At 34.7% G+C, this 12,465-nt stretch overlaps 1 protein-coding gene across 1 annotated transcript; it reads right to left on the bottom strand.

Moving 5' to 3' along the window:
• Positions 1-287: 287 nt before the first annotated feature.
• LOC131660315 (L-ascorbate oxidase homolog) lies at positions 288-5,023 on the bottom strand. Its single transcript, XM_058929535.1, has 8 exons — positions 4,663-5,023; positions 4,423-4,532; positions 3,281-3,551; positions 2,142-2,244; positions 1,698-2,043; positions 1,182-1,547; positions 981-1,059; positions 288-861 (listed from the first exon to the last, which is right to left on the bottom strand). Exons 1-8 carry the CDS (start codon positions 4,807-4,809, stop codon positions 649-651), a joined length of 1,635 nt encoding a protein of 544 aa, XP_058785518.1. The 5' UTR covers positions 4,810-5,023; the 3' UTR covers positions 288-648.
• Positions 5,024-12,465: the final 7,442 nt, after the last annotated feature.

Raw genomic sequence — 12,465 nt, forward strand, 5'->3', positions numbered from 1 at the left:
GTGACTTGTCTTTCAAGTACTGAAGAATTCATTCATTGTAGTATTTATGACCTCAAGGGGGATCTGAAAGTGTGGTGCACTGTTGTTATGCTTTCAATACCTTTGAGCAGAGGAAAAATTTGTGGAAAGACAGAGAGAAAATCCATCAAAAGACAATGGTTCCTCATGGGTGATTTCAATAATGTGCTTTAAGCTCTGAATAGGAATGATGGTAATTGTGTCAATGAAGTTGAATATAAAGACTTTGCTAGCATGAAGAAAAATTTTGAGCTCTTTGAGAAGGACAATTATGGTGATCATGTCAATCTACATTTAATAGAGTATGACGATGGGACCCATGTCAATCTACATTTAATACATCAATGAATCACCTTCTCAGCTAAGTGCAAAATACCACAACTTCTGCAATCTGTGTAACCTTACTTTATAACAATCATAGTAATAAAATTCTAGATAATACAAAGGGAACTTAAATAGTACTATTCTTCTTTTTTGGCTTGGAAAGAATGTGACCTCGAGTTGAGGTCATTTAGACTCGAACATGTTCATGATTCGACCGGAGCACAACATATATATTTGAAACACTCAACAATAAAATTACAAGTAGATAAGTTAACTACTTTTCATGATTCTAAAGCTGGAATGCCTTCAAAGGGGTCGTGTGTGTCGCCCACTTGCCCTACCACAGAGACGTGCATTCTTTGGAATAGGAAACTCATCTCTGATTGAGGTTGATGCGGTGTAAACACGCAAATAAAACTGTTGGCCAAGGTACTGTCGCGCCCAAAACTCAGTCCTCAAGTTCCACATTCCAACATTGTCGAGAGCAATATAAATAGCAGTCCATGAGTAAGGATATACCTTAACAAAATCCAAAATCAAATAATGTATTAGTCAGAAATAATCGGCATCAGTAACTAACAAACTGAATGTGTACCCACAAAGTCATAAATAGTATTAATTCTACTCTCAATTCTCACCTGAGTGGTGCAACGCGCGACTGCGTCTCGGAGATTGTAATTGTGTCTGCTAGAAGTTGTCCACTGTCCTCCATCCATACTACAGATAAACAAGTGTTCGATTTTAGAAATTCCAGACACAAATTATCAAGAAAGAGTAGCTATCAAAGAAAGAAACATAAGTATAAACATGAGGAGAAGTTAAATGTGTGGTGTACTCACCCAACCACAAAGAAAGAGTAGCCATCAAGATGATAGCTCTGAACGATGTTCTCGTTGTTTTGGAAGACAATCTCAACGAAAGATCTGTAATCAGCTTGCAAAACAGATGTATCGAGGTAAATGCCACCACCGGTGGGTCTATCAGATATGCTTCCAACACGAAAAACGCCAGAAATTTTGAAGTAGTCAGCGAGCTTAAGAGGAGTGTCTGGTGAAACATAAGATACACTGTTGATTGCGTATCTTTGCTTGCCGTTAACTTGACCAGGAGAACTAGACAGAATGATTGTCTTGGTCGTGTTTATGAGACCATAATGGTAGGATCCTTGTGGATTAGGCCTTGGTCCACTTGCTGTAAGGTTAGTCCTGAAAATGTGGATTGTAGCTTGAGTCACAAGAATCACTTCACACACTTTAAATAAAATACTATCTTAGTCAAACGATTTATCCTTAACCGAAGCTCATTAACCGTTAACGATACTTAATTATCATTCAAAGTAGCTTAAAATAAAGTACCTGATTGATCGAGCCTGGTTCAAAGACCAGTCAACTTGGATTGTCGGTCCACCAGGAGGTGGGCCTGATACCGGTCCTGCAGAGTTACTATAGCGAAGTACGCCGGTAGTGGTGAGGATCTTCGGCGAGAATCTTGTGGAAGCCACAATGTAGTAGTCTTGAGAAGGTTGATCAGCTGTTACTAGCACGGAATAGGATTGTCCGACATGAACATCGAGTGAGGAGTATGTAGTTTGAAGAGTGTGTGTCCCTTCAACTTCTACCAACTTCATTTTGTGATTCTGAATTCTGAAGTTAAGGGAATGTTGTAATCCCACATTTGATATTCTAAGCCTGTAGGTCTTTCCTGTTGTGTACAAATCATAGGACATTCAAACAAAATTATTATTATTTTATTTAATTAAATATTTATGTAGCTTATATAAAAAAGTAATAATTACATACCTTGTTCGACGTTGAAAGATAATCCGTTAGGGCCGCGACCATTGATGAGGATTCCATCGGGTATAGGAAGCTTCTTTCCATTATCAAGATGGGCTTTCAGAGTCTGCATATTATTAATACAAAGTTTACTTTGAGGGAAAAAATTCCATATAGTTATCAATTATCTACCCACATGGGAGAATTGAAGTTGAATTACATAATTATTATATGGATTTCTATAGAATATGTTCTTCATCTGGTTTAAATACCGAAATTGAAAGTTTATTTGATAAGATTAGAAAACTTATTAGTCAAAATTTAGTACTATGAATTTCTAATCAATAAAAAGTCCAAGTGCTTGATTGACTTATGTAAACATATACTAACTATAATTCACAGCTTAATTGGATATCCTACGTTCGAATTCAGCTATGAGAATGTAGTATTTCTCAAAAGAGAGTTTTTCCACTCATTGTGATCATTCCCGACTCAAGACAATTGTCACGTACATGACCGTCTTCGAGGACGTGCAGAGCAGACTATTGCACAGTGTCCAAAATTTGACAAATTTAGATTGTCACGTACATGGCCGTCTTTGAGGACGTGCAAAATAGACTACCGGCAGGGTCCAAATTTTGAGAAATTTAGGTTGCTACGTAGATGGCTGTCTTCGAGGACGTGTAAAGCGGACTACCATACCATGAAGGGCCCAAAATTTGACATGCTTAAGTTGTGACAAAGACCTCATAAAATATTTTTTCAAGCTAAACCAAGGTAAAATATAGTCCTTATTTGATTTGTCACACTTTAAATTCAAATTAGGGAGTATTACACATTCAGATAGTTAGGGGTTATTACCTAGTTATTCAAGTAGTTGAAAAACAAATGCAGCTGTATTTAGGTTAATAGTAGGAGTAATAAATATGAATGGTTATACAGCGTGAAAAAGTGTTAATCCCGCTGTATTGCATTGAAATTTGAAATGAATGAAGACACTGTCTCATCAGTGATCACCGCTTGCCAATTTCCCTATCCAAGAGGTAATACTACTAATTAAGATTATCGTGTCCATTTGTGGCACACAACTCAATAAAATATGAAAAAGACAAGTTAATTTTATTTCAATACACTTAAATAAGAAAATTAAAAGAGTTTGTTACCGTATGGTTGGACTTGTACCAATCACCAATAAGCACAGTGTAATCACCAGCTGGATCAGGAAAAGGAACTGGAATTCTTGGCCTACTCAGTATCCTAATACCTCCAAAACCACCAGCTGCTTTGTGAAATGCAAGAGATGGAAAATAGTAAAAGCTTCCAATTTGATCTTTCACTTGAAGTATGTAAGTAAAATTCCTCCCAGGCGGAATTGGACATGTTGTTCCAAATACACCGTCCTCAAATGAATTCCTTCTCTGCTGGATCCCATTCCTGCACCACAAACAAACAATCATTAATTAATAAAGTATTATATTTCTTTAATTTTAATTAATACTTTTAATTTTTTTTAAATACGTATTAATTTAGTTTTCACCTAATAATTTAAAATTTTCTAGTGCACGTGATTTGGAAGAAACCGAGATGGAGTAGGTGGTAAGTTATAATGGATTCCAGCAAGCAACAGCCAAGGAAATAGTAAAAGTACTAAATGGATGGGCCATACTATGATTGTAGCGTCTTAGTCCCGATTAAGACACCTCAGTTGTTAGTTGTACAAAGACATCTGATTATAGAGGCTAACATCTGATTGCAGAAGCGCATATTTGAACTCGTAACATTTTACTTATTTATCATAGTGAAATTCCGGTCGAAAGACTAGTATTAGAAAAGAAAAACTTTAATCTCTTTAATTCAATTTAGTTTGCTACATTTATTACTCCGACAATATGCTGTATTGGTTGCTTTCTTGCTACTTCATAATTATTGCTTCTAACAAACATCGTAACTGAATTCCATTAAGGATGTGTCGTTAACACACAACCATAATCATAATCATGTGCTTTTACCTTTTTAGAAAATAAAAAAAAAAAAAAATTTCATATATACAGAAAATAAAAAAAGTGTGCCAGATCTGGATCGGTGTCCAGTGACCACACATTTGAAACGGCACATGGGAAACTTCACTGTTGCTACTTTTCAAAATAGACAATTGTTTTTTGAATGCAACCGACATCAACATCAAACATACCCTTAACTCTGTCAACATTAATTAATCACATATGATATGTTTTGAGCTCCTAGTTAATGCTAGTATTAGTAATAATTAATTAAAAAATTGGGAGATTAAGAGAAAGATTTGTACCAGGAGAGGAGAAAGGGTTCATCTAAACTGTTGAAGACATTGATAATGAGGTTGTCGTTTGTAACAGAATGAATGTCTGGACCAGGGAATTGTCCATTGATCAATATACCCTGTAAAAAAACATCATAAAATTACAAACATATACATAAAACTTAATCTTAATAAATTGAAATGGTAGAATATAGGGAGAAAATATAAGTATGAAAAAAAGTGAATAAAGTTATGAGACACGAAACACACTCTTTGGCGAACTCCGAGTGGGTAAATGTCACCGTAAGTAACATTCCAGTTGAAGAATTTATATGGATCTTCAGCTGAAGTAATGTGGAAACTAGAAATAGCAACACATAGAAGAAGTGTTGCTGCTATCTCTAAGTTGAGCTTCATTTTTTGGGACTCTTTTGTTTCTCTAGGAGGCAATGTTTAGACTAAATACTAATTGTGGTAATTGGAGAGAGAGAAAGAGAGGTGGGGAAGGGAATGGGTGAGAAATGATTAGGGAGGTGCGGTGGGAGAAAAAGGTTAAAATAAAAGAGAGGGAAAATTGAAGGGAATTTTGTTTTGGAAGGAATAATAATGTTTTGGTTATAAGAAAAAGGGTTGAAATGAAATGGAGTGTCGGTGGTGGGAGTATATGATAATGGTACTTTTGTATTCCACATGGTTTTTCCATTTGGTGGTAAGTGGGGGGAAGTGTTTTTGTTTTTTTTTGCCACGGGCGAAGCACGGTGATATGCTCACACACATGTGACTTATTGTTTCAAATGACTTAACAAATGTCTCCAAGGCCACTTCTCAATGGATTTATTGATATTCTATTGATATTGCTACTACATTTTTTTAACAACCAAATGAATCTAATATCTACTTAAGATGTTTTTGGTGGTGTAAATACTGAACTCAAGTTTCAATTTGGAACATAATTCACTTTGTAATCGTTTTCAATTTAAAAAGAGAAGGTTAGTTAGAATTCTCTCTCTTTTCCATCTTCATCTTCAACTGTGTGCACCGATAATTGGTATCTAGAACTCCGATTTGATTCACATGGAAACACTAGTGTACGTGAGGCGCATGTGATTGATTTTTACTCATTTAATTCACAGTGAATTGAAGATCATAATCGGAACAGAATCACATTTCTTGATTCTGAGGAATTGGAAAACACGAGTTTTGGTGAGATCTAAGTGAATTTGCCCAAGAACTAAGATGAATGGCAGAAACGGTAGCTTGAACACAAAGCTTTCAGTATTTGATGGAAAGAACTGGAATCGGTGGATGATTCAGATGCGTGTGTTGTTTGGTGCTCAAGATGTTCTTAATCTCGTCAATGACAGTTACACGCTGGTTGCAACAACTGAAACGCAAAGAAACGCGCAAAGAGAAATTAGGAAGAAGGACTAGAAGGCATTGTTCTATATCCATTAGTGTGTAGATACAAATGTGTTTGAGAAGATCGTCGATTCAACGACGGCGAAGACTGCGTGGAACACACTGATACGGTGCTACGGCGGTGTTGCATCAACACAAGCTTCATAATCATTATATGCACCAATCTAATATGCATTGATCCAAACAATACATTCAAAAATGTATGTAATATGGCCAAGACAATAACGAGTTTTGTTACTGATTACAAACTTGAAAAGACAAGATTTTGATTATATAATGTTTTAAACTTGAGATTACCGCATAATAAAAGCTAAAAAGAAGATGTTGCTAAACATCTCAAAACATATATATCAACTTGTCATTCCCCAATTTTGACCTTAAGATCCCACTTCATTTTCATCATTCATTTCATATAAATTCATTCATGCGCTGTTTGCTAACCCAAAATATACAAAAATGTGTTTGCCTATTGCTTGTCTTACATGGTAGGTGATCGATTAAAGGACTCAGGCAAATCAGGGTTTTGTGATCTCCAAAAGGACACAAGTTTCTCATGTGCTCAAGTGATTCCCATCATTAATGTTCAAGCTCAAGAATGATTCAGTTCAATATCAACAACTTTCAAATTCATTTGGTACACCAATTAGGATTTTGACCTGATTCTCTAAGGAAGTTGACTTATAGTCAAAGCATGGTTTTTGGTTCAAAACATGATTCAAGGATCACAAATACTTCATCATAACCCACTCATATCATCCATTTGGCTAGAAGATCTTGATTCAATTTATAATTGAAGAATTGTAATTCTATTGACAAAAGTCAACTATGCAAAATATACCTTTGACTTTTGGGAATTCAGGTCAACTATGGACTTTTGAGGTAAAGGGTCATAAAAACATGTTTGATGGAACAATTTAATCAATAAAATTCAAGAATTTGAGGTTACTTGCAAAAGGGGCAAAAGTGAAAAAGTTGGAAAATTCACTAAGTCCACAAAATTACATGTTCAAATACTCAACTTTGGAAGCTCGTAACATCTTAACCAAGTCACCATTTTTCATGCTCCAAAGATCATATTAAAGAGCAAATTCCATGCAACAACTTTGTCCTTGAGGGAGAATTCTCAAAAGATGCATAAATTTTGAGTTATGAGACCATGAAATTGGGTCTCAATTACCAACACTTAGTGAAATTTTCAAGACAGATTTAATCCTTAAAAGTTCTTGACTTTGAGGCTATTTTCAACAATGATCCCTTGTGAATTCAGAGAAACACCAAACACCAAAGTTTTAGAGGATGTTTTGGGCTTTCCAAAAAGTACAAGAACTCATCCATAGCATGTGTGAGCTAGAAGATTCTAATTTAAGAAAAAGACACCATGGAAGATGTTCTTACGGTGATTTTCATGTTCTAAACCAAGTCCAAACCAAAGAAATACCTCTACAAATCTCTTTTTCAGCCTACATTGTCTCTAAATCACACCATAATCTAATCTTTACACAAATATTTCATGCATTACACAAGTGTTAGAAATATTGTCCAAGTAACATACCACTTATGGATCAAATTGCAAAAAGTCTCATATCTAAATACATAAAGCATTCAGTTTTCCATCAAATCTTGATTTAAGCATGGTGATTAAGATCTTAAGCTTTCAAATACTCCACCAAGGTTCTGCTTACACTCTACCAGAAGTATGGCCAAAGATTGCCAAGGATTTGAGCACCATGGATTTTCATGAAACTCAACATTGAATCACTTGAACAAAGGGACCAAAATCTCTAAACTTTATCTTCTTCACCAAGATGACTTGCAAACCACTTCAGATTAATTTAATATTCATTTTGCAACCTCTATAAATAGAGAAGTCAGTCTTAGGACTCAACACACCAGAATTTGCACAAGAACTCCATTGTTGCAAGCTCTCTAGCCATATCTTCGAAAATTCCATCTCCATACAATTTCTTTGCAAATTAATCATTCAAACACATCCCATATAGCATATAGACACTTATGTATGCATCAAAAACTCACTGGAACACTTTAATCAACATCTCTCATACCCATTTGCTAATCACTGCAACTCGAGTTGGCTAGAGGAATTGAGGCATTTTCAATCCAAAGTAGGCATTGCAAAAGCTTCTTGGGAGTTCACTAAAGCTATCGAAATCATCACAAACACCTCTAGAAGTGCTCTAATCCAACTTTCGATCTTCACTTTAGAGGTAAGTTTCTCTAACTTCAAACTCCATGTTTAGGGAACCATTTTGAGTAAAGCTCCATTCTATCTTGTTCAGCATGATGTGAAGATCATTAACCATCAACTGGTTGTTATTTATTGTTGTTATACACCATTTAATTTTGTTGTGAAAAATTAAGGTTTATAGTGTTTCCTGAGAAATTCTTGAACCACAGTTGAAATTAATTGATGTTTGATACATGTCTGGATTCGTCTTGAAAAATGGAGCAAATTTCATGTCTACAATTTTGCATTTGGTTGAGAATTGAATAAATTCTTATTTCAAAATATTTGAAAGTCCAAGGTTGAAGATGAAGTTCATCATTTGAACTTCTGGGCTTGATTTAAAATATATTTAGTGATTTGCGTTTTAATAAACTGATGTATGACCACCCCAGTGGTAGAATGCGTGCTTATTGTTATCTTGTTGCCTTGAGCGCATGGGTTCAAACCCCCCTCAGACCCTTTTTTGCGTTATATTTGATTTTAAGGCAATTATCACTTGTTTTGATATTTGTTGGACTGAAGCTACCTTGTGGTCATCACAAGCGTGTGGCCTGATGGTATAGCTTTTGGCTTGTAGAGTGAAGGGCATGGGATCAACACCCTTTGGCTACCAAGTTATATATTTATCACTATTTTTCTTTTCTTTTTTTCACAACTTCACATATTTATTTAGCATAGAAAAATTAATCATTTTGACTTGATTTGTTTATATACCTTATTTATGTGATATATTTTTAGACTATATTTTTTTGAAGCAATTGGGAATATATTACTATCAAAAACCATTAATACACAAGGTGATCTATAGATCCAACCCCCAAACAACCAAAAACTATAACATCAGTTGCGCAATGTAACTCCTAATCTTCCTATATTACTAGCCTCTATAAACTATACCATCGATTATACTCTGTACAATATCTATAGTACTATTGTGATTAAAAACTATATCGTTTCCTTTAATCCATATGCCATATAAAGTCTTTGTGAAAGAAATCTTCATGATACTAGCTTTCCAACCTTTCTTTGAAACAACCTACAAGATCCAATGCATTTCCTCAGGCCAAGGCAGAGGTTGATGATTATTCTTAAGCCATATCAAGACCTGGTTCCATATGGTAGCAGTAAACCTGCACTCAAAGAACAAGTGAGGGATACTTTCCTCAGTAGTATGGCAGAAGCTACAAACACTATTAGAGATCATATTGAATCTAAGAAGTCTATCTTTAGTGGCCAATTTGCCATGGCAAATCAACCAAGTTGTGAGCTTGGCTCGAGGCCTGGCAACATTTCGTTGAAACAAAAATCTCCACTCCACAGGATTATTGCCAACACACATAGCATCATACAAGGCCTTCATTCTAAACTTTCTTTGGGTCAGAAACCTATTCCAAAACTATTGATATTGTTGTACCACATCCTTCAGTTCCATAATTTTCTTTATTATCCAGGAGCTACTTTGAACTATCCTTGCCTCCATAAAATTGTGCCCTTTTAAGTAGTACATGTGAATCCATTTGGCCCACAAATTATCAGTTTTCCTACACAAATTCCATAAGCACTTGATCATAGTTATCTTATTCCACATAGTCAAGTTGATTACCCCTTGACCACCCTGGCTTTTTAGGCTGCAGACATTCCTCCAGGCCACAAGACTCTTCTTGCTAGCATCAGTATTCCTTGTCCAGACAAAGTATCTAAACATTCTATCAATTCTGGTTATAACAAATCGTGGAAGGGGCGGGCATTGCATCCAATATTGGGTGATGTCCAAGACAATACTCTTCACAAGCATGATTCTACCAGAGTAACTCAACAACTTTGCAGTCTAGTGCTTCATCCTCTGCATGATCCTGTCAATCAATGGCATGTAGTGATTAATATTTAATCTCTTACTAGTAATAGGCACCCCTAAGTATCTCATAGGCAGGTGATCCTCATCAAAACCAGTAGTCTGCACCATTAAGTCATTGGTTCCTCTGTCCATTCCACCACAAAAAGACTCTACACTTCGGAGGATTAATCACTAAACCTGTGGACTCAGAAAAGGTCTTAACAGTCCTCAGCAACATTTAAACAAAAACGGTATCACCTTTACAAAAAAGTAAAATATCATCAGCAAAGGTGAGGTTGGTGATACCAGCTTTCTCACACTTTGAGTGATAGTTGAAATCAGGATTTTAGACTATATTTTAAAATCCCAATTTTTTTTTTATTATTTGATCATATTTTGATTAAATCAAAAATAGTACTTTTTTACATCTTTTAAAGTCCCTTTTATCAAATATTTTGATTTATCCTTTACCAAATAAATTAATCAAACTTGTAGGATTCTATTAGGGTTAAGTTTAGCCTCTTTTGAGGAAGATGACATGACCTCCATTAGTTCTCACTTAAGGTTTAGTTTGTTTCCATGTGAATGAACTTTATACATATCCAAAACCCTAACTCGTGAACCTTTGATGTTTTACCTTGACTCTTGATGCAACCCCTTGTTCACACTAACTTGTTCATCATTTGCCATGATTATACTTTTGTTATTTACTTAATCCATATACATACGATATACCTTTGTTATATGTTATTATCTTTGTATATACATTTTTGACTAATCCCGCATACATGAGATGTTCATTCATTTGATCATTACATCATACTCATACATACATGATATGATTGATCTTGAGGTATGTCATCCTTTTTATTCATAAGCTTTTATACTTGAGTTTATTTGTATACATTAGTATCTTAACTCACTTTGATTACATTCATGATACACATAACATGTCTCATCCATCACTTGAGATGCTTATCCTTAATACTTGCTTGAGATGTTTGATTCCTCATTATTGCTAAAATCCACAGGATTGAGATGATATTTACTAAATTTGTCAAGGTACTCACTCTCTCTCTCTCTCTCTCTTCCTTCTCTTTTACTTTGTGCTTTATATTCTTAAAGCTTAACACTCTCCCCCTCCTGTTTTAAAACTGATTTTGAATTATTAAAGCTCAACCATTTTTAAATCAAACCTTTTTATGTATTGTTAAAGCTCAACATTTTTAAAACTCTTTCAAAATCATGCTTTGTATTGTTAAAGCTTAGCATGTCACCCCTACCTTGTATTGTTAAAGCTTGGCTCCTTTTAAAAGCTATTGTGTATCGTTAAAGCTCAACACCCAAAAAGATTTTTGCCACTTTGCCTCTTTTATTTTCCTTTTAAGGGGAACTATAAATGCTCTGACTTCCCTATTGCAGTTAAGGAGTATGTAGGCACAAGATGTGATGTCTTGCCGAGCACACTTTTAATAAAATTCTTTTCTCACCACCCCACTCTATTTCACAAACAGCAATTATAAAAACAAAACAATAATATATATTTTTCAAAGAGGTTCCTGTAGAGTAATACAGATGTGAGGGGTGCTAATACCTTCCCTTTGCATAACCAACCCCCGAATCTAAGATCTCTGTTTATTTTATTAGTTTTGATTTAAAAACTTCTCTGAGTTTTATTTATCTCTTTTTCTCATTTCCTTTGGAAACAATAAAGCGCGGTGGCGAATTTTACTAAAATATGAGTTGGGTCAATCCAATGATCTCGATCTCAATTTTTCACCACTACACAACCAACATAATGTGTGACTTCAACAGAGCACTTCATCGATTGGAGCAATAATCTCATAAGTCATTTTTTTATCCTACAACAACATGAAAAAAATATATAAAACAAGATCCAATTTCCAAATTTAAAGAAAACAATAGTGAAAGAAAGATTTAAAAGATGAAGATTAAAGTTATAGCATAAAAAGAAAAAAGAATACTCGTTTACCAACTAAGATAGTGCATGAAAGACCTCCTTAAACACAACATTTACTCAAACATGATGCATTCTCCTTGTTGTGTATTAAGCTTTTCAAATAATCTTGCCCATCCCTCTTGAAATTGCTACATCCAATTGGTCATGACTAAAAACAGGAGTAGGCAAATACAATCTTACACTATCAAGCGACTGACCTTAGGATTTATATATTGTCATAGGTATGAGACAGTGATAAAAAATTGTCTCCAAACAACTTAAATTGTCATGGTGATTCAGAAGGGAACATAAACATTCAGGAAATATAAATTATGATTTAAAATATAAAATAAAGTTCCGTAGGTACATCTACGAAACACTCTGTTTTTAACACGTTCCGTAGATATATCTACAAAAGATTTCATGAACTGAATTAATTTAAATTTTTCCTACGTTCACTATGTTTTTTATGCTTCCGTAGATGCATCTCAGGAAAAAAACCAAATTTTTTAAAAAAAAAGTGCTTCCTAATGTGTATCTACGGAAGCAGATGACACAATTGGAATTTCACCAGGTGGATAAGAGTATCAAAGGGTGTAATGAGATATTGCCTAA

This window comes from Vicia villosa, linkage group LG3 (assembly GCF_029867415.1).
Source record: "Vicia villosa cultivar HV-30 ecotype Madison, WI linkage group LG3, Vvil1.0, whole genome shotgun sequence".
NCBI classification, from domain to species: domain Eukaryota; kingdom Viridiplantae; phylum Streptophyta; class Magnoliopsida; order Fabales; family Fabaceae; genus Vicia; species Vicia villosa.

What these genes read in the sequence shown, in the direction of transcription:
- LOC131660315 (XM_058929535.1), bottom strand. Translation starts at nt 4,809, where the DNA reads ATGAAGCTCAACTTAGAGATAGCAGCAACACTTCTTCTATGTGTTGCT. An exon ending in GAACCCTTTCTCCTCTCCTG is followed by an intron (nt 3,552 to 4,422) that starts GTACAAATCTTT and finishes TTTGTGGTGCAG; the next exon opens with GAATGGGATCCAGCAGAGAA. An exon ending in TACTCTTTCTTTGTGGTTGG is followed by an intron (nt 1,060 to 1,181) that starts GTGAGTACACCA and finishes GTTTATCTGTAG; the next exon opens with TATGGATGGAGGACAGTGGA.